At 41.2% G+C, this 23,949-nt stretch overlaps 1 protein-coding gene across 1 annotated transcript in view; it reads left to right on the top strand.

Annotated features, from left to right (window-relative positions):
• The window catches only part of PSMA8 (proteasome 20S subunit alpha 8), a 491,044-nt gene that overhangs the window by 226,038 nt on the left and 241,057 nt on the right, over positions 1–23,949 (top strand). Inside the window, exon 3 of the mRNA XM_085605732.1 lies at positions 655–779. Coding sequence (XP_085461858.1) covers positions 655–779 — 125 coding nt within the window. The remainder of the gene's footprint in view (positions 1–654; positions 780–23,949) is intronic.

Raw genomic sequence — 23,949 nt, 5'->3', positions numbered from 1 at the left:
CCAATCTGCCCAAACCGTTACAAACTCACTATAAACTGGATGCTTGCTATTAGGTTAAAGTTTCTGCGGATTCATTAATTAAGATCGTAGTTATAACGAATCAAAAATAGCTTTTCCTAGAATTTACATTTATAAAACGGTAAAATTATGATTCTCCGCCTCACGATGCAATATTTTTTTAAGCGCGATGTACCATGTGATTTTTTTTTTAAATGTAACTGAAAATTGTGTAGTGCATCACTGGTATATGCGCTTTGTACATTTACGCCCTGTTTGTGTTCCATCATGAGTAGTGTGGGCGCGGTTGATATCGGAGTTTGTAAGAAACGTGCCTATACTGTTTAAAGTTGTAATACTTTGCTCAATCCATAATAATTTCAGTGCTAAGGATAATCGCAATGGCTGACAATGTCTAGCCTAAAGGCTAACTGCTTGTAAACTGATGTAAAATAAAGCACGACTTGTTGTTTTGTGTTTACTGATGGTTCTCGAGCTTTCCTTGTAAAGTAAACTCTGGTTCATTGCATTTAATGCTAAAGATGTTATCAAAGTTAGATTAAAAAATATTTCTCCTCAATTGACAGATTTTTCATTTTATACGAATTTGATGAAAAGGGATATTGTCGCCCTGTGCTGTGTTTAATGATTTTACAGGACTGACTGCTGATGCTAGAATAGTTATTAACAGAGCCCGTGTGGAGTGTCAAAGTCATAAGCTTACTGTTGAGGATCCGGTCACAGTGGAGTACATAACACGCTTCATAGCAACTTTAAAGCAGGTGAGCAGCTATATGTTTTTAATACTTTTCCATTAAGATCTTTTGGGTCTCATTTAATAACCGCGGGCTCAGCAGGTACAAGCTGAAAAGTCTTTACAGTGCTATTTGGCTGCTGCGTTGTATCTTCCTCACATTGAGGCTGAAAAGAAGAAAGGGTCTGGTGTTCATTCAGGGCTGGATTGGATTAAACATCTTGCTCTCACCCCATGCCATGTCAGTTCCCTTTCTCACTGACATTGATGCTGCGACGATTCCTTTAAATTCAAGGTCAACTAACGTATAGACGGAAATGCAAAGAAATTCACATCTATTTAGATTTATTTGGTTTGTGTGGGCTGATTACTAAAAAATGGCCCAGGGTAGCTAGATATTGTTCTTTTAGGGGAAGGCTTCTTGCCGCTTTCATAGCATAATTTTGATTAGTCCTTTTTCTGCCTTAGTAGATCATGCATATGCACATCATTGGTTCCCCGATCCCCACCACATCATGGGCCGCATGGTCGTCCTTTTTTTATTTAAAAAAAAAATTAATATATGCAATCCCCTAAAGTTGGACAGCATGTTTAACGTTTTGATCTTTATTATCAATACAAATAATTGCAGATGCCCAACCTTGCATGCACACCGTCATGCTTCCAGGCTCCAACCCAACACATCTGTTGGCTTCTGTACATCAATTTAAACAACAAGAGGACACTGTTCCTATAGCAGGGTGCAAAAAGCCACGCCACCCATGCATGAGGGTGCAAAAGTCACCCATATAATCAAAGAAAAAACAAAAAGAGAAAAAGAATCCTAGGTATAGAGCACCCATAGGTAAGGGGGGAAAAAGACCATTCTTTGTCCTTTTAATGCTCTCACACACCCCAAGGGCAGTTGCTCCTCGTAGGGTCGGCGCTGCATTCCCTATGGGTCCCCCAAAGGGTCACTTTCTCAGGGATCTTTTCAGGACTGCCGGATGGTGCATGAGGGTGTGTAAAGGGAGGGTCTACTGAGGGTAAGGAAAGTGTGTGCAAAGTGATACAAAATTTTAAACAATAAAGGGTAAACCTGCAGCGTAGTTATAAGCAATTTACCCTTTGCAGTGAAAAAACTGCTAAATAAAACATCGCCCAAAGGCACACTATGCCCGGGTGTCAGCAGTCATAGGTCAGCATGTTTCGCGCCTGCGTCGCCATAAAGGTCGTTGGCGCTTCTTCCGGTCCAAAATCAACAAAAAAGTGAAGTGCACGTGAGCCAATATACGTTACATTAAAATACCCTCTCTTTTTCAGTCAGGGCAGAGCAGGAACCTGTATACCCTCACTGTGGCTACAGCTGCATGGTGGAAACTGCTCCTGACCAGTGCCTAGGAAAGAAAAGACGAAATAAACCACAAATATGGGCATCAGTACAACTTGATGCTTCACAGTGTGCCACCACTGTGTGCACATCGATTACATAAAAAAGTCAAGAAACAGAAAAAACACACAAAACAAATTAATTGTTGGTACTCCATTAAGCCCCAGTCCTATGCGGTGTCATAGGCAATGTAACAAGACCTTACTCCGTGCATAAGATTGTGAGCAATTTGCTCAGTACATTCAGTACTTTGGTTTGATGGCGACGTATCTCTGTCTGTCTTTACAGCCCGGTTATATGCGGACGTCCATTGCTCTTGCCAAGCGGAGAAATGTTTTTCAGTGCTAGGTAAGCACTCCCTTTATAATAGATATCTTTGTGTGTTAGCAGCCTAGCTACATTACTTCGGCGGGACCGCTACCCGAGCATGGTATCTACTAGCTAATATAGCTTATGCACGGAGTAAGGTCTCGTTATATTGCCTATGACACCGTATACGACTGGGGCTTAATGGAGTACCAACAATTAATTTGTTTAGTGTGTTTGTTCTGTTTCTTGACTTTTTTATGTAATCGATGTGCACACAGTGGTGGCACACTATGAAGCATCAAGTTGTACTGATGCCCATATTTGTGGTTTATTTAGTCTTTTCTTTCCTAGGCACTGGTCAGGAGCAGTTTCCACCATGCAGCTGTAGCCACAGTGAGGGTATACAGGTTCCTGCTCTGCCCTGACTGAAAAAGAGAGAGTATTTTAATGTAACGTATATTGGCTCACGTGCACTTCACTTTTTTGATGATTTTGGTCCGGAAGAAGCGCCAACGACCTTTATGGCGACGCAGGCGCAAAACATGCTGACCTATGACTGCTGACACCCGGGCATAGTGTGCCTTTGGGGCGATGTTTTATTTAGCAGTTTTTTCACTGCAAAGGGTAAATTGCTTATAACTACGCTGCAGGTTTACCCTTCATTTATTTTTTAATTTTGTATCACTTTGCACGCACTTTCCTTACCCTCAGTAGACCCTCCCTTTACACACCCTCGTGTACCATCCGGCAGTCCTGAAAAAATCCCTGAGAAAGTGACTCTTCGGTGGACCCGTAGGGAATTGCAGCGCCGGCCCTACGAGGAGCAACTGCCCGATGATGAAGCATGACATCCCTTGGGGTGTGTGAGGGCATTAAAGGACAAAGAAGGGTCTTTTTCCCCCTTACCTATGGGTCCTCTATACCTAGGATTATTTTTCTTTTTTTCTTTTTTCTTTGATTACAGGGGTGACTTTTGCACCCTCATGCATTGGTGACTTTTTGCACCCTGCTATAGGAACAGTGTCCTCTTGTTGTTTAAATGTAGGCATTAGGAGCATGGACACTGGAACTTTATTAGTTCCTAGGTCCCCCCTTCTTCTTTTTCTGTACATCAATACCTTCTCTCTGCTTGGCATGACGCGTGGTTTTGCACAGCTTATAATGGTACCTATCACACAGGTTTTTATTTCCTTCTGTTTTCTTTTTATAGAGACCAGCATCAGTGAACGATGCAACAAAATACGAGATTATGCTTAGCAAAATCCATTTTTTTTCTTTTTTTTTTTTGCAGAGTTTTAAATAGCGCGACCTTGACCCGAATCCAATCAGGTATCAGAGCGCTTTACATAGCACCAGTTAAGTTACATGAGGACACGCATTCATTTTTTGTTAGGCACGGGGAGATTAAGTGATTTGCCCAGAATCACAGGAAGTTTAGCGTCATCACCGAGACTCGAACCCAGTTCCCCAGGTCCGAGATCGAGCGCCCTAGCCGTTGGGCCAACTCCTCTCCCCATTAATGTTTACATTTCCTTTAACCTCCTGACATATGTTTATCAGTAGTTTTATGTTCCTTAATCCTTAGGACTATGCCGTTTTAAAGTTGCCCCCTGTAAATAGAATGTATTTGGAGGTGACAGGGTTAGTTTAAAAAAAAAAAAAAAGCTACATAGAGCACTTGCTCTATAAAGCAGAAATTCGGTAAACACAAAATTAACTGCTGCTGCACAGCTTCTTTGCCAATCTTTGATTCAAGTAGTTGATCCCTGTCCTTGTGTATCATATCATATACTCCAGTTTAACCACTACGTAGGAGGCAGAGTCCTCAGATGAAAGTAGTCTGTTTGACCACATTTCCCTGTACAGGAATACAGTAGTCTCGGGGTATGTATTGCCATGCACATCATGAAAGGTACATGAAAAAAATGGAACACCAGTAAGCTCACACCCACCCTGGCCCGGCCAATCACTCCCCCAACTTTGAACAGTGAATGGCGTTTTATGAAAATAAATGCATTGTTTTTCAATCAAATAATGTCTTAAATCAATGTCCTAGATAAGCTATAACACATGACCTTCAGTCAGACAGTCTCTGGGCTCTCAATCTAGGGGGAACTTGTAAAGTTCCTATGGTCGACCTCCATATACAGCAAGCCCATAAACCATGTGGACAGAAAAGAGGTTGAATCCTTAGTTTAGTGATAAGATATACCAGGTCAGGTTGGTGCATTGTTTCCACTGTCTAGCCATAGTCACTGTAGCAAGTAATTGCTGGTAAAAAGACCTGGTGGGGTCATCGTTTCCTTATCTTTGGGTGCAAGCTGCTGTGAGGGTATGCGGCTGAGGAAAATCCCACTATTTGTTTGCTAGCAAGTAATACCTCTTTCCAATAAGCAGAGATGACTGGGCACAGACACCAGATATTGAGTGGCATACCCAGCTCTTCAGATGCTCTCCCAACACCTGTCTAATACCCCGGGGAACATCTGGTGGATCTTCGGGGTTAAGTACTACCTGGTTATTATCTTCAGGGCAGCTTCCCTATGATGCTCTGTTTATAAATGTCCCTCTGTAGTACCTTCTATCTGTCTGGCATAGTTGCCCAACCCTCCAGGATTCTTTCCCACATATCTATATACTTTCATGTTTTGTTGCCTTCTGGGGTGTTTATTTTTTTGTATTGGCTCAAAACCCAGTCGTGTAACTGCTGACAAGTGGGGAGAAGTTTTTAGCCGTGGGTCAAGGGATGTGTAGTTGCATTTTACTCCTGTTTGCAACACCCTGTGATGGATTTGTTGGTAAGGGATCACTCAGACTTTGGTATCCCATATGTGGGTTTGCAATATTTAAATGATCTAATATACCCATTAATAAACACCTAATTTATCATCCGACAGTCTCCCACTTTTTAATTCTGAAACGTGACCCCAAATCGGGCATAAATACCGCTTTGTGTGTTGATGTCATGGATGAAAAAGATGTCCGCTGTCTATTACTTTTTACCGATTTACACCCTCAGCAGTGTGCGAGTGATTTGACTGCAATAAATATTTTGGGGTCTGTGCTGGCTTAGTAGCCATATTAAGGCTATAGAGATCTCTAGACAAATGCCTTGTCCATGTGGACCCAGTGTTTATCAGATTCTCTCCTTGACCACTCTCCCATCATGTGGAGCTGAGCTACTCTATAGTAGTTAAATATATTTGGGTATCCCAAGATCCCTCCCACATTTCTTTTTCTTGAATCCCTTAAAATTTTCCCTGAGACCATTGGAGCCTTTCCCTGCCAGACATAGCAAATCCGGGCCAGGGGAAGTTTTTTTAATACCTTTATTTGTATTTTTTATTTTACAGAGTTTTATATAGCGCAAACTTGACCCGAATCGGGTATCGGAGCGCTTTACATAGCAAACACAAGGAGATGATGGACGGAGTGCTGAAACTTTTCATCACTCACAGATCTGGGTTGAATCCATCATCGTTCTTTAGCTCACTTTGCCACCCCCGTTCTGACATAGCTATATGCAAATCAGTCTTGACCCTGTGCCTCATGGGAACAGTCCAGCCCGAACTGCCAAGCCATGTCTTCCCTGGACTGGAAAAAAGCATCCTGGGACCGGTTTCAGGCTAACAGCCCTAATCAACCAGGCTAGCCACTCCACTTTCTAATTCTAGAGCCAATCCTTCTGAAACACCCATGGTGAGAAGCTTCAACCTAGTTAATTTACCTTATACGAGTATTTCTCCCATAATCAAATTCCCAGCATCTTAATTAGCGATTGCTATGTTGTTCCTGAGTCAGACATCGACGTAACATCACCTTCATATAAGGATAATTTATGCTCCACTGCCTGAAACCAATTCCCTTTAATTGTGTCATCTGCTCAGATTTTCAGGGCTGGGGCTCTAGGACCATGACCTAAAGCTGTGGGGACAGGAGGCAACCATGTCTGGTGCCTCTGTAAAGGTTAAAGCCTTCTCTTGGACCCCCCACCTGCTCAAAACCATTATTGTTGTTCTTGGCAACTTATAACTCATCAGGACCTTGTCATAAAGTATCTATCTAGCCCAATTATGTCCATCACCACCACCATAATGGAACAGTCCACATTTTGGCATCCAATGGGAGTAATAGGCTGATTTTAGTCTTTTATATTCTGCTTTGTCAACTAGGTGGGCCAAACTGTGAACATTGTCAAATGTCTGTCTACCTGCCACAGACCCCAGTTGGTCTAAATGTAGAAGACTTGACAGAAGAAGCCCTAAGTGGTTTACCAAAACTTTCATATAGGTGTGAACTGTGATATTACACAAAGACATAACCTAACCTGTATTTGTAAAGCGCACGTTCACCACGACGGTATCTTGGTGAATAACAAATGTTTGTTCCCTAACTCAATGGTACTCCTTTTATCGACCTTGGAAGGATGAAAGCCTGAGTAGACCCACCGGGATTTGAACCTGTAGCCATGAGGCAGAACACAGGCCCCTACAATGGGTGCATTAATAAGCCACCAGATCCTATTGGGATACGATATATCTTGGGACTTGGGACCTACCTTGAAAAGTGGTTTATATGGATTTCAAGGGAGGGCTAACTGATTTTGACCTTGTGGGCGTATTTAAGTGATCTCTTAGAGTTAAACATGATTGTTTTTCGTGCATGTTTACTGACACCACTGCGGGTGCCAGTAGGACTAGGAGGAGGCTAGTCAGACCCCGTTTTATCGACCATGGACTACTGGACCTTATCTGTGGTGGCAGAGTTAAGTTCTTAAAATTGGGCCAAGAACATTCCCACCCCACTTGACTCTCGTGGTAGCAAGAGCAAACAGTCATACTTCTCAGGGATGTAGTGTTGGGATTAGTGACTCAGAACACAACAGTCAAACAGATACAATAACTCACTTTAGCCTAGTGCATGTCTTAGTAAAGGTACTTTAGTTTCACAAGAAAGTGAAGTACTACATACAGTAGTGGGGGGTGGGGTGTGTTCAGCTATTGTGTCTACAGCACACCTACAGACTCTAGGAAACTCTACAGCTCCTACATTAACTACAGCGTTCTATTACAGTTTCTACTTTGCCCTCCTCAGCTATGGAGTTTTAGTGTCAATAAAAAGAAATCGTAGGCAAGAATTAGGAAAAGGCGCAAGTTCATGTTTAGGCTGTGTGAGCAACTACTGCTTCAGTAACCCATAGGCCAATTCACTGACTCTCTTGAATAAAATAATTTCTGCTGGCAAAACTCTCCCTTACATGCCGTTTTATCTTTATCAAGTTCAAAGCATAGTTTCTCAGTCTTTCATTCCATACTGCATGTTATCTATTCGCTGAGACGTGGCTCGGTGCAGATGTTGGTGGTTTGCCCTTTGCAGCATCACAATCTGTGTTGTCAGTAGGCGTGGGATCAGAGGCAGTAATGCCTCCTCTAGGGTCTCTCAACTGGGGATGAAAAGTATGGCAGACCTTAACAGTGGTCATTTGTATTTGGCAGTTGCCAGCTCTAGGCATGTGGAAAGGGGACTTCTACTACATAAGTTGTTGTTAACCCTGCAGGACTCAAAGCCCAGTGAAGGCAGTGACAGAACATTTCCTTTCAATCATGCTGCAGAGATTGCAGACAGCACACTGTCACTTGGGGGAGGATGGGGGGTGGAGTTGATCATTCTTCCAGCAGTTCGCTGCATGAACCACACAGGGAAGCCTGATGAGTGTCTCATTGATAGCATTGGTGTTGATTACACTGGCAGTAGCAAGTCTACCCTATTGGGTGCTCCACTCCCCTGGTACATGCCTGGGTTTCTCCTAGTACATTTCTCCTCCTGCAGGGCTAGGCATTCTCATACCCTCCGAGCATGCAGATCGGCTTCTAGGTGCTAAGGAGATTCACCACTCGCTAGTAAGTTGCGTAGATTTCAGGTGATGTCCCCTTCTATCTCCTATGGTAGACTGGCTGCCCGACACCATCCCTGGATTGCAGTAGTCCTTCAAGCACACCGGGCAAAGTGGGATGGTGAGGGTCCCATCTTTATACTGATTACCCAGATGGCATGCGTATCTACTGTCAAGTCCAGGAACCAGTTTGTGGTGACTCTTTTTACAAATGTAATTTTTTGGCTGCAGTACAGACAGTCTGTGCGAAGTTTTGGCTCTCGTGGAAGTAGTGATTATACTGGGTCCAAGCAGGATTATCCAAACGATGACCATAATGAAGTGTGTGCTCTGCACCTAGCTGTCAGTAAACTTTCTGGAATAGCTCTCTGGTGTGTTCGGGGAAGACAAAACTGCAGCCTAAAAACGAATTCACCCATAACGGAATCTGCTGACTCTCCACCTTCCTCCTACTATAAACCAAATGGAGATGCTCAAGAAGGACTAATCCCCTCTCTCCTGCTAAAAGCCCCTGTTAAAATCCTTCCCTATTTTTGTGTCTTGGACTCCTTCCTCCAGCTACAGGAATGCAGGCAGTACACTTCTACTGTCTGGGGAAGTTGTACTCCATCCTCCATCTTGTGCGATGGAAAACATGGGTAATCTAAAACAGGTCCTGCTAGTTTTAGCAAGCACACTCTCACCACAGCCATTATCCATACCTTACATGCAAACAGGCTGTCTGCATGCACATGGGATGTCTGTACAGTGGTATAGTTGTCCCCTAAGAGGTACCTGTGCGTATCACACTCTGCCTGAACAAGGGGAAAGGTCTGTTCAGTACTATAATCTACAAATATACTATAATCTACAAAAAGGTGCGCTGCCAACACCACTTTATATGACCAATCCAGGCCATGGTCAGTAGCCCATGTCAAGATAAAGGATACCCTTGGTGTGCCCAATCAGGTCAGCAGATGGGTGCTGGACCTCAACATCGCCATGCACAGGCTTACGCCTCAGTACATTAAGTAGGATCTCATATTAGCTAGGTCAAAGATAAGACATGATACCTTTTTCACGTGCAGTTGAGTCACTCCGGGCAGGGGTACACTACTTTTTACCATTTAGTAGACATTTCCATTCCAACAAGGCTCAGGGGTCAACTGACCCTTTTACTTGTGAACATGTTTCAAGAGAGCTCTATGGTATCGCCAACGGAAGTTTTATGAGAAATGTAATTGAGTCCATGGTCTCTTAACCCTGAAGTTGAAAGGTAGGCTGAATAGATGCTGTAGCAAGAATATGCTAGCACCGGATGATGGTCCCTTATCTAATGATGTGGACAAAGCTAGTCTGCTTTTAGACTTTGCCACAACCTATATACTTTTTCCGAAAATAGGGTTACCCTGAAATCCATGAGGGAACCTTGGTATTCACAAGTTAGAAAAAATATTGCTCCAAGATGGGGAGCAATTTTCAATAGGTATTGTTTAAATATATTGCAAATGTGTCTCCATATTAAGAAAAATAAAACCAACATAAGCGTTTTATTTGATTTTTACAAAGTAAACATTTATAATATAATCATTTAAATCTGTTCTCATTCCTTTCTTAAAGGTAATGAGGAAGAAGCCAGAAACTAGTAAAAAGATAAATAACAAAACACAGATCTATTCAGAAACACAAAAGAAAGGAGCATGTCTATTTACAGTACAGCCAGTTTAACAGTAGCATCAGATCATGTGATATATTCACATAGAGCGAATTCACTGGTATTAGGATATGTTTTTTAACAGAAACCTAACGTGAGCCAAATTTAAATATCCAGTCTTGGAAGTGGTACTAGGCAAAGTTTAAACAAAGAGGCATTTTCATTATAACGAGAGACATGGTTGATGGAAAAACGGAGAACAGTAATACTAAAGAACTCAATGAAATTATAATATGTTTTTGTAAAAATTGATAAGAATGTGTAGATGATTTTGTCATAGCTAATAAAAACCACTATAATTTATAGTGAAACTGCTGTCACATAATTGGAAGTATACTGTGAGGAAGAAGGAACCGCCTCATGGTGATATTGGCATTCTCGTAATTACAAGAGAGCAAGGGGTAACTTATGAAACCATTCAGGTGTGCAGAATACGTTTAATTAAATGAAACACATAATTAAGTATGTATAACTTAATAAAATGTGATATGTCATGTAATATATGTAAATATATGTTACTGTAGGATGGACTCTAACTCTTGAAATGCACCGATCAATGTAAAACAAAATTCATATGGAAAATAAAAATAATGAAAAGCGTTTGAAATGGGCTTTTTATAGGGTCAAACTGGATGCCATAAAATGGGAATTAGTGTTTGATGTATGCACACAAAATGTGAGTATATCGGTTTGGAGACAACTAAAGATAATGCTGTGTTCAACTTAGTCACAGTGTGCCTTGCTTCTTTTACACACTGCAAACTGGTCAGTTTTCTTGGTTTATTGGTCGCCTGATTCTTTTTAAAAAACATTTTTTATGACAAATGTAAGTTTTAGTGTTATGTTCCATACAGGTACCCCGAAATAGGCTCAGGTAGTAACCAAACCTTTCACCTATATTTCCCCTTCCATTACACTACATAACAGTTCTTGGTACTGACCTTTTACCTAGTTACTGTACTGCTTAAATGACGTGGGGTTTTCTCCGAAAACTAGCCTCCTTTATTTTACATGACAATTCTTGGAATCTCAGCAGGACTACCATCTCCTGCATAATAACTATGTATAAGGGTCATTCCTTCTGTCATCCTAGTCCGACATGACAGCAAGCTAGATCCCCTGAGGGTACCACTCCATATCTTTGCTGAAGCAAGAGAGGAGAAGAAGGACTTCCATGCTGACACACTGACACAAAACACTGAGGTTCCTGCATGCAGACACTTGAGCTCACAGTGGTCTGACATCCCTCTCAGGGTGTCCATCTCGAGACCAAGACAGGGTTCCACAGTCTCTCACTTCAGGTAATGGGGTTGGCTTTATCCTTGGGGTATTCTTGGCGCTTCTCAGAGACCCCTACTCACATTTTCCCAGAGACGTCTGGAGTGGGAAAGGGAACAAACCTTGGCTGCATCCCCCTACGTTGGATTATGTCCCTCGGGCACAGACGTATGAGTTCCCTGCTAGGTTTCAACAGTTATTTTAGTTTTCTCATAAATATCAAAAACAAGATGTTTCTTCAAAAGTTCTCTGTATTGTTTATTTCACAACAACAATTTTTCTTTGTCCAACGTTTGGACTGCATTACCCAGAATGCGTTATTTCATGTTGCATTTATTCATCCCAATGCATTTCGGCCGTGACGGTCTTCATCTGGGGAAGATCTATGAATTAAATAAAATGTATTTCACTATTCAGGAAGGACCACATCTGGCTTGCTAATCCAAGAATGATAATCACAACGTTGACATATCAAATAGTGCAGGGTATTTAAGAAAGATAACCAAGATAACCAATGTGCTCTTTGCGGTGTGGCATTCTCTTAAGGTGCAAGTTACCCGTGATTAAAGAAAAAGGTCTACGTCGGATTGTTGGCTCCATATCCAATCCGATAATATTATTATCTGTGCTTTGTTTAAAAAGTACGTGATGCGTGCTGTGGTTTGAATCTCGGGTGTTTGGTGTGCATTGCGGTTCTAAAAGACCGTGTTTTTGTCTGTGCTACGTGTTTGGAGAGTCGTATAGTCCATTCGTGTGGTGTTCAAGAGTTGTGCATATAGTGATGTTTAAACTCTACTAAGGGTTAGTGACAAGGTGAGCGAGTAAACATGTAGAAATTACACGTGAACGGTCTATCTGTTCAAAAATTCAGTGTGCTTACTCGTGAAGGCACGGCGGTGATTTCCTGGGTTAGCGTGGTTGCTAATTCTGTGTGTTAGTGATGTTTTTTTTATATACGAAAATGGCTAGAACTAGAGGAAGAACACGCTCGTGGTTCTTAAACGTGGCGGCAATTTTTAACTGGCTGTGTAGCGGTTAATACGTGAATGAAAGTGTATTAAAGCATACCTTAAAACTCTGTGACATTGAAAACAAACAAGAAATAAACTGTGTTGACATGTATCCTTCCACTTTTTTGTAAAGCGCTCTGATATCCTTCGGGATCTTGTACGCGCTATATAAAACTTTATAAATAAATATATCAATAAAGATGCAACTATGGTTGCTACAAACATACGTTAATCTCATAGATAGTTAGCATACAGGTTGAGATGGTATGAAACTTAGCAGATTGCTGCTGACATAATTGAGGTTTCAACAAGGATTAAAGATGCTGCTAAGGTTACTGCAAGTATGTAAGTTAGGGTGATGTGGAACTTTACATGTTAGTTAAAGATATCATAGAAACTCCGTGCGTTCGTTCATCCCGTGGGGTTTCAATGAATTTAAACTCCGGATCCAATAGTTCTCACGTTGTAGCAACTGGATATGATTGTCTCTTCCTTCGCATCTTTCTAAGGTTTCCAAAATGCTAAATTTTAGTTGGCAGATATTTTGTCCCATTTCTAAAAAATGACTTGCCACTGTAGATTTACTCTGCTTCGTTCTTATGTTGCTTTTATGTTCATTTATACGTGTTTTTATTTTTATTTCTGTTTGTCCCATGTAGATTTTTCCACAGGGGCATTTAAGCATATAAACCACGTTGGATGTGTCACAGGGGGCATTCACTCTTAGTTTTATTTTGTGTCCCTTCATATGGTGGTTGATATGAGAACCTGTTATGACGTTGTGGCAGTTGTTAAGTTCCAGCATGGATTGGTTCCCTTGTGTGTTATTTTTGATGGTGGATTTATGGGACTTTTGATGATCTCACCCAAGTTTCTTCCTCTAGTATACGCAAATATGGGTTGTAGTGGGAAAATTGATTGAAGTCAGGTTCTAGTTTGAGTATTAACCAGTGTTTTTTGATGATCCTTTTATATGTGTTTTCATAGTGGAATGTTTGGATATGACTGTCATGCGATGTTGTGTCGGTTTATCTTTGATACTTAGTAGTTCCTCTCTTGATTTCAATTGACAACGTTTTTTGGCTTTTGTTAAACCCTTCGCCGCGGCAGGAATTCCACCGCGGCGCTGGGGGGGTTTGGGGGCAGTTGCGGTGGCGCTGTGCTCGTGACGGAACCACTCCGTCACGAGTCACGGGTGAGCTGTGCTCATGACGGAGTGGTTCCGTCACGTCTCCGCCCACTGCGCTAATCGCCCGCACAGGCGGGGAATTAGCGCCGCGTGGGCGGAGCGGCCGCCAACGGCCGCAGCATGACGGAACCACTCCGTCATGAGCACACGGCACCCGTGGCTCATGACGGAGTGGTTCAGTCATGAAAACGGAAAGGGTTAATACTTCTTCAGGATATCCTCGTTCTCTGAACCTGTTTAACATGTCTATGCGGTCTTTGGTCTTTGCATTTGTTTGCGTTGGATACTATTCTTTTTATTCTCGATAGTTGGGAGTAGGGCAAGTGATGTTTAAATGATTGTTGATGGAAACTTTCTTACGCTAGGGTGTTATTCCTGTCTGTTGCTTTTCTATACAGGTCAGTTTCTAGGCCTGTTGTGGTTTTGGTGATTTTGACGTCAAAAAACGTGATAGTCTGATCCTGTATGTCATGTGTGAACTGTATTCTGTCATCAATCTCACTGAGTTTGGATATTTGGTCGTTAAGACTCTATTTGGTACCATTCCATAGTATGAAAATGTCATCAATGAATCTTACGAAGATTTTTTTGTGAAATAATGTAACGTGAGATAACGCATTCTGGGTAATGCAGTCCAAACGTTGGACAAAGAAGAATTATTGTTGTGAAATAAACAATACAAAGAACGTTTGAAGAAACATCTCGTTTTTGATATTTATGAGAAAACTAAAATGACTGAAACCCAGCAGGGAACTCATATGTCTGTGCCCGAGGACATACCCCAACGTAGGGTGATGCAGCCAGGTTAATTAATACACGCTCATGTTCAGAGAGTGATACATTGGAGCACGACACACCTTCTGAAAATCCATGCACACTGAAAGTAGTGCGCGCACCACAATTCATAAAGGGAACAATCCGCCACAGCTGAGTAGGCAAAATTTCCTATGTATTGGCTGTAGGTTTATCAAGCTTGAAGGACAAACAGTTTCCTATTGTGCATTAAACCGTATCTCAGTTTTCCGGAAATGTTTCCTTGAACATTTTCAACAATGACTTAAAAAGACGTTGCACCAGCATTACGTGCAAATGCAGCAAGGGAGGAAGAACAGGAAGGTGAAATAAACATTTCAAAAAATGACAGAACTGCCATTACTTTAAAACTAGCAGACTATGGAGTCACAGCTATGGGTGGGACAGTAACATTCGTGATTGACTCACATGAGCCATTTAGAACAGAGGTATTCTATTCATGGGTTAAATTCCCACAAGCAGATGCACGCACAAATACATTTCATTCTTACACTGAAGATGAAACCCCAGATAAATACTGTCTGTATGAGGACATTGAAATTCTGCCCACCTACCAGGAGCACATAAACTGGTTTAAAGGCGCCCTCCCACATACAAAAGAAAGAATGACATTTGGTCTGCTCGGAAGCGATGGAGCAACTTAGCCAGGCTTAGCGGCTTACACACCACATCCAGACATTGACACAATGCCAGTAGCAGACTTACGTCCACGTCATAAATAAATAATAAAACTTTACAGAAACCTGACATAGTTTGTGATAAGAATACTCACACGTTAGCCAACAAGGGCTACACCTACTGGACAAATTCAGGGATCTACAACTAAAATAACTCCACAAACGCTACACACAGTTATGGGTAAAATGGCCACTAGACGTAAGTGAATGCCATTCTGAATAGCTCAGAAAATAACAGAGGCAGTGTTTCCACACACAAACTCACAAGAAAAACACAGAATGTTAACAATCTGCTTGCCAATGGGGATAGCTCCCCAGGTAGAGGATTGTACCTCTTGGGGGGGCAGTTTTCGCTGCCATATACACCAGACCTCATGGCATCCCTTCAAAAGCAGTAATACCGGATGTATTAAGACATATACAGAATGAGTATGGAGCAGAACCTGCTCTGAACTTAGCGATGATCTTGCCCAGGTATCAACTATTATATTAGCAAACATAAAAGGGGAGGCAGCAGCAGTGGGAATACGCCAACGCCTGGGGATGTCACTCCTTTACAACAGGAACTTGAATTACCTAAAATTATCGAAGATACCTATGCCTAATTAGGTAGCGATAGTTTGGGAGCAAGAGCAACAAAACCTCAACTCATGGGTAGTCCTGATGAAGATAATACCAAGCAAGCACCTGAATCTTCCAAGAAGAAATGGGATAATAATAATAAAAAAACAAAAGAATAGAGAAAATAGGGCACAATCCAGGTGTGGTTCTCCTAGACAGGAGCCCCCCTAAAGGAAGTACATCCTTAGGAATAGAGATAACATTAAAAAACCTGACAGGTATCAGGATACTGATACATGTTCCTCTCGTTCCTTTCAAGGTTCATCAAAAAACTAAGAGAAGGACGGTCAGAACACAGACAAGAAGAGCGTACAAAGTCCAGAGACATGCAACGCGCTTCAGACCATTCTTCCAAAAAAGAAGAGAAATCAAAACCTCAATTTAAAAAGAAGAAAGTAGACATGTCCAGAATTCTGAGAACTCAACTTCTGACTGGGAATGGGCTCTGACGATGCTAGACAGCGCAGCAGAAGTAACAATAGCTCGACAGAACCTGATGAAATTTCTGGTGACAGCGGAGTTGAATGAACATATCATGGTGGAGACGTTTTAGATTACGCAGAAAAAGTGAATCCTTTCTACGACCTAATAAGACCTGGTTTTTCAGTTAGACATTGGACACAGGAATACACAGATAACCCTTGTTCCTTACAAGCTGACATGATAGCTTCAAAACACCTATATACACATGTAAACACCACAAATTTGGTGATCAATGTTATAGCGGGTCATTCCGGGTATACTTACCTAACCTTCAATGAACACGAAACAGTACCTATATCATATAAATCACACTTGTACACAAACGCGAAAATGCATTTTGCTTCCACAGAAAAAAATCTGACAACAGTACAGACTGCTGTAGTGAGAGAGAGCACTGGCTCAGGGGGAACGAATAATTGTATACATGCATACATAGGCGATTGTAATAAAAACCCGTAAACAAATGTAACTCAGCAACTTGCACAGTCCGTCTCATACATCCCACTCGCAAACCACATATCCCACGAAGGCCCCACAATCTGATTAAACATTAGACGCACATCCCAGTCTCTTTCGCCGTGGCTCCATAGTTCTGTATTTCAGCATCCAGCTGGGAATCAAGAGAGCACACCGGAGCTAGGAATATACACCTATAATCATCCCACTGCTGCCAAAGTTTTGGGGGGCTGCCTGTGGCCTGAAACCCCGCTACGTCAAGGCCCATACCTCGGCACTCTAAAAATATATAGCATTTGCATTCAATAATACAGCTGGCCTGCTTGACTTTCTATTTAGCAGTTCACAGGCAAGTAACCCAATTTAGTCAGTATGGCCTCTAAAAAAAAAAAACTTTTATTTTAATATATTAATATTGTTTCATTGTCTTATTGTGGTGACTTTATATTTTACAATAACATAAATATACAGTGTGAGACAATAAAAGTGTCAGTCACAATTTCACGGAGATTCTGTTCTTGTAATCTCTACATTGTCTTTGGTGGAATGCAGCTGACACGTGTTTCGTTACCAAAAGTAACTTCTTCAAGGCTGTGAATGGTGTGCACAACAACAATAAACAAGCATTGGCATAGCCAATAGGTCTCGCTTTTGGGGCCTTCTAAGTATTTAGTTATGCAGCACAATATCCTTGGTGCAACCACATCAACTGTTGCTTGGCTGAACACTTATAAGGTCCCAAAGGCGAGACCTATTGGCTAGCCAATGCTTGGTGTGGTTTAGCGTGTGTGGTTTAGCGTGTGTGGTTGTGTGTGTGTGGTTGTGGGTGTGGTTGTGGTGTGTGTGTGGTTGTGTGCGTGACAGTAATACTAAAAGCATCTCAAAATAAAGGAACAAAAACATCGAGTTTGTGGAAAGAGAAAGCACGTTGTAAGTCAAATGGGCGCAGCAAAGCATTAACACAACAACAAAACAAACAAGATCACTTAGCGAAGACTGAGTGCTGATAATGGATACACACAGCCCATCATCTTAAGAGTTCGATTGCAGCCAATGTGCACTCAAACCTGCCCCCTCCTTGTGAGTTGCACCCCATATTTCATGAGTTGTAACTGCTGCACCCACCATAGCTCTTTGAGAATTAAAGCGATACATAGGTCTAATCGATTAACCAGTCGCCAACATGCTGTGCTTTTAAAGAGAATGTGCCAATAGTTTCCAGCTTCCTCATCATTTCCTCATGAAAGCGTCAACGAAAGGACTCCCTGAATGGTGCAACGGACATGAAGCAGCCGCTGCGATCAGAAATAAACACTGTGAACGTTGTCTAGTTTCACATAACATTTCATTAATGTTCTTTAAGTCACAAAACAGTAATACTGAAAGCATCTCAAAATAAAGGAACACAAACATCGAGTTTGTGGAAAGAGAAAGCACATTGTAAGTCAAACGGGCGCAGCAAAGCATTAACACAACAGCATGTTGTTTGATGTTCTTTGAACGAGAACATCAAAGGGGCGCCGCAAAAGTGATCGCGGGCGCTTAATGAGCATGACGAGGTTTGCCAGCCTCTGCTCCTAAGCCCGCGCACATGCACTGTAGCTCTAGGCTGGCCATGGTAGCATTTTTTGAGCCCTCACAAAAAGTCTCGCTAGACCAGCGCATGCGCTGGGTCAGGCGAGACCTAAAAATGACATTTACATGTGGAAAGGTAAGAGAACATTCTAGTTAATATTCATACATTTACTTCCTACTACATAATTTTTCTGTTGTCTCATCCAATTTTCGGAAGAATGAAACCGCAAGTTTTATAAGTTATTCTAGTGCCACCCATCACCACGATCAAACCAATCACTCCGTTTGTTCAGAAAGACCAATTAGAGAATCCCATGTGCAAAAAGTACACCTTATCCTAAACGGGTGAGGTGCGTGAATCATAGTTGGTGTGAAGCAGAAGCAGTTGAATTCTTTGCCAAAAGAGTACATTCTAGACTCAGAGGATAGTGTAATTTAAGATAAAAACCTCCAAAGTAAAAGAGGCAAATTTAGCACATCTTGTCAACATGCAAGATTTTAATTTACTGAATGAACATATCTATCTACCTTAAAGGAAGTCCAAAAAGGTACAACAGTATAAATCTCTAATGGATGTTTCCAAATATAGAGAAGGCACTCGTAACTTGTATGTCGTTCAAAGCCAAGGCAAAAATCAAGGACCTTACAATAAAGGAGAACATAAAATAAAGGAAGAAGAGAACGAGAAAGGAGCATATAAGTTAGAATTTATATAAGTTTAGGATCACAATAAGCACTTGGTGGCTTGTATTTTATACCTATGCCACTTGCATGTATTTCATGTCAACCTCAAAGGAATCGGTATCTAGGGAAGAGTATCTTCTTGTCTGGTATTTCCCCAATTTTGGTCCTTAAATAAAGGTAAGTTAGCGGTCAGTATCTCTAAGGGACAAACAGTTATTGGTACAATTTTCATGTATGAAATACATGTCCAATGTGATATATCAGTGGTTCCCAAACTTTTGACTCCTGAGGACCCCCATTGAGTCACCACTGGAAGCAGGGGACCCCCAAGCAATTTGTAGGATTTAAATTTCAAATCTTAAAACAGTAATTCGAAAAAAATAAACAAACGTATGCAAACAAAACAAGTACTCAAATTACTAAGGATTTTAGGGGCATATTTACAAGTCCATATCGCCTTGGGAACGTCACTTTTTGCGATGTTCCTGTGGCAATAGGGGCTTTGCCTTATTTACAAGGCACAGTTAAGCCACTTATTGTGGCTTAACGCTGCCTTGTAAATAAGGACCCCTTTTACGCAATGCTTGGTGTGAAAAAGGTGGGCAGTGGGAGTTGCAGTGGGCGTTTCACTCCAACACCCATTGATTTTGACGCTGCCCTCTATTTACAAGGTCAGCTTAAATAGGAGACAGCACCAGAATTAAGACCATGAAAAACCTGGTCTTAACTTGGCGAAATGAGGAGAAATGCCTTATTTCTCCTCGTTTTTGCTTTTTCCAACAGAAAAAGGAAAACATCTTTGATTGTTTATGTTCAGGATGGTGACCCTTCCTGCACATAAACAATCTTTAATAAAAATGACGTTTTGTAACTTCCATCTGTGCTGCATTAGGCAGCACACATAGAAGTGACAAAAAGGCATTACAAAATTGTCCATGTGCAGGAAGTGGGAACATAGCAGCATCAGGATAATGATAGCCTGGGAATAAACATATGTTGCTAACTTTTACCATGCAGTTTGCAAGCAGCTCTTTGACAGTTTATAGGACACTGTGCTAGATTACGATTGTTCCTTATGAATTGCACAGTGACAAAAGAATCTGTGACAAAATCAGTAGCCCACTGACCTATGCACATAAAATACTGTTTTTTAAAATGCATTGTACACGTTCTTTGCAGTAGGCCTATTGACCCCCTGTGTCACATTAGAGAAGTCAAAGCTGCCACTAGACAAAACTGTCATATCTCTCCAGCATGTACATTAATCACTGGCGTTTTCTTGACACTTTTATAGTTGCTCGAAAACTGCTAATTTTACAAGGAACTTTGCAGTGCTTTTAAAACTGCTGCCTGCGGACCCCCTGGGAATGTGCCACGGACCCCTGGGGGTCCTCGGACCCCAGTTTGGGAAACACTGTGATATATGATTGGACATAAGAAGCTAAAAAGTCTTGTAAAACATTAGCCTCTTCTATAATAATAACTTATTCTATTCTTGTTTTCAAATCATTTGACACCTCATATTACCAGGCTTAATCTAAGATAAATTGAAAGTATTAACTTACAAGTACATAGCAATCCTACTTCATGTACGTCGCATTTATTTTCGGTGCAATTGACATTAACGAGGGGTCCTGTATATCTAATAAAAGAGATAGAAGATCAGTAAAATCACACACTCCTTTTTGGCACATGTGTAACCCTCAGTGCGTCGCACCAGACCTGGAGTAAAAGCAATGAAACTTACATTTCTCTATCAGTCCCACTTTGTGTATTAGGCATAGGTATTAGGAATGTATGGTTCCAGACAAGATCCTAAGCATCAAACATAAGAAAAAAGAGACAGGTCGACTGATATTTAAGTATCAGTGATAACAACACAATTATATATGCCTCATGTTTATTTCTAATCTTAAGGTCCCTCACTGAATAAAATTGTTCAAAAAGTCCTTGGCTAGGGGCTGTTCCAGTAAGGAGAAGCTTTCATATGTTATGTAAGTTTGTTATCTGAAGATGCCAGAAGCGAAATAGTTCAACAAATAATTGAAGTAATTTTATGGAAAATCGGCGACAAAAAGAGTCTATTGATATCATACAGGCAAATTAGGAATACGCTTATATTTGCCGACTTGTTAATGCAAAGTCTATTTATCATTGTCTGAAGTCATAGCCGAAAGGTTTTAATAATTTGTTTGCGAGCAGTCAGTCATATCGCAAAAGCCGAAAGTTTACGCCCGGTGCGGTATATATGATTACGACTTACTTGGCCGTTGTCAGACAAGTATTCGGGACTGTGATAAGCCCTCCTAAAATTAAGAAGAGAACCAATATAAATCTAAATACGGCATGGAGACGACATAATGCTCAAATTGCAAAAGTACAACCTCCCTGTTTTTTGTTGCAATTAACAATAAGCAATAAAGCTGTCCCTCTGATTTACCCGTTTCTTGGCGCAGCCCGCCGTATATCGGGGTGTCCTTCGTTTAGTGAAAGGGATTTTTATCTTTGATTCTAGCTTTTTAAATACCACTGTAATAATGACTCCAGGAAGGTTGCTTGTAGTTAAATGGTTTAATTCATAGAAAGATCCCATCCAGATGAACAGGTCTTGTGGGGATGAAAGCTAGGCAGCAACTGCCCTGTAGTCATTACATCATAAGGCTCATCCAGATGATAACATTCTACAGTGCTTAGCAACATGAGTGACATCTCAAGATGCCACACATCCCCATCCTTTACAACAGAAACAAATAAGTCCACATCTAGACAATAAACATGGACTAATAACACATGAGATGACCTATTTTACAAAATCTCTCAAAAACTTTGGTGGAGAAGTGACTCTAGAAGACTTCCGAATAGCAAGAGGGTTAGGTTTTGGTTCTGCTGAACTTGAATCACTTTGACCAGCTGCAAAATCTTTCCTAACCACCACCACCCTGTTTAAATTCCAAATACGATGATCTGCAGTCTTTATAGCATTGTTGAAAAGTTTGATTACTTGGATGGGCTTCAAAAACCCTGACATGGATTTCTTCTTTGAGGGATTCTTTATAAGAACCCAATCCCCCACCTTGACTAAGGTTTTCCTAACAGAGTTCCTAAGATCATGGATCCTTTTCCTGGCTTCAACACTCTTAGACTCATGCAGTTTCCACTTTTTGTTTTCATTCTCAACGAGTAAACCAGGTTGCATGTTGTTTACCCAGGGAGGTGCAATTAGAGTATTAGGGCATCTAGACCTAAACAATTCAAAGGGAGTTCTATTTGTCACAGAATGAGGTGACACTCTGTAAACCTCCACCTTTTTCCAAATTTGGGTACGCCAATCCAGCCCATTCATCCGTGCCATGCTGATAGTCTCTTTAAGCACACGGTTAAATCTCTCAACTATACCATTCGTTTCTGGGTGGTACAGAGAGGACCTTTTATGTTTGATACCACGTGCAGCCAAAAATACTTGCATTTCCTTAGACACGAACTGTACACCGTTATCAGTTAGGATACTATTAGGTAATCCTTCCCTAGCAAATACTTTTTCTAGAAAATGTATAACGTGTCTAGTCTCAATTCCTCTGGAGATTCCAATCTCAGGCCACCTAGAGAAAAAATCCATTAAAACAAACACGTACCAGACAGTACCAGAACACTGTATCGGACCCAGAATGTCTAAACCTACTTCCTTCCAAGGAGCATCTGGTCTGTCTCTTATGATCATGGGCTGTGTTTTAGGTTTGGCTACCCTCTCACTGAGGGCACAATCAACACAATCTCTTATCACCCGTTCAACCTGTAAATCCATTCCTGGCCACCAATAATTTAATCTAAGTCTCTCCTTAGTTTTAGAAACACCCTGATGGGTCATATGTGCCAACGATATGAGTTCTGCTCTATGAGAGTTGGTAGGGATGAGTCTTAAACCCCTAAAAAGGAGTCCATCGTGTTGAGACAATTGATCACGCACATGCCAATATTTTGCCAAGTTCTCATCTCCCTTGTGTTTACCTTCCCAACCTTTGTTAATAATTTCTAACACTTTAATTAGCTCCAAATCTTGTTGTAAAGCTTCCTGCCATTTACATTTGTCAATTATTTTCTCTTCAACGACACAAACCATATCATCATCTTGTTCACCTTCATCCGAATCCTGATCATTCTCAACAACCAGTCTTGACAATGCGTCAGCCACTTTATTTTCTACTCCAGGCAAATATTTTACTTCAAATTCATAATCTTGTAGGCCTACAATCCACTTCGTTATTCTACTAGAAACCGCGTCAATACCCTTATTCCTAAAGATCTCGCACAACGGTTTATGGTCAGACCTGACTTCAAACTCACCACCCCAAAGGAAATCCTTCAACTTTCTTATCGACCAATAAACAGCAAGTGCTTCTCTCTCAATCACAGAGTAACGCAACTCTGCGCCTCTCAAACTTCTAGACAAGAAGAGAATCACTTGTTCCTGTGAACGACCTTCTTGTAATAACACTGCTCCTAGCCCCTTTAAACTTGCATCCGTGACTAGAATGGATTTCTTCTTTGGGTCAAAACTACATAGTTTTGGAGCACTTTTCAATTTCTCTTTAACAGCATAGAACTCTTTATCACAGTTGTTGTCCCAATGAAATACAGAACCTTTGCGGAGCAGTGCTCTCATGTGAACACATAAGGAAGCAAAACCGTTTACAAATTTACTATAATATTCGGCCATACCGAGGAAACTCATAAGTTCCTCTTTATTCTTTGGGGTGGCTAAATCCTGTATAGCAGTAATTAAACTTTCCTTTGGTAAAACACCACCCTCGGATATAGTGTGTCCTAAGTACTCAATGGAGTTTCTTCTGAATTTACATTTCTCCATTTTTACTGTTAAATTGAATTCCTGTAATCTGTTCAAAACCATGCATAGCCTTTCATCATGCTCCTTAGTATCACCTCCAAAGATCAAAATGTCATCTTGGTAAATTCTAACACCAGTGAGGCCTTTCAAAACTTTTTCCAGCGCTCTCTGGAAGACTGAGGCTGCTGATACAAGGCCAAAAGGGAGTCTTGAAAAACGAAAAGTGCCAAATGCTGTTAGATCCTTCGAAACCTCATCTAATCTAATTTGATGATAGGCTGACCTTAGGTCAATGGTGCTGAACA

Source organism: Triturus cristatus, chromosome 5_1 (assembly GCF_964204655.1).
Source record: "Triturus cristatus chromosome 5_1, aTriCri1.1, whole genome shotgun sequence".
Classification (NCBI taxonomy): domain Eukaryota; kingdom Metazoa; phylum Chordata; class Amphibia; order Caudata; family Salamandridae; genus Triturus; species Triturus cristatus.
Note: the sequence above shows the minus strand (reverse complement) of the source record. Positions and strands in the feature narration are given on the sequence as shown.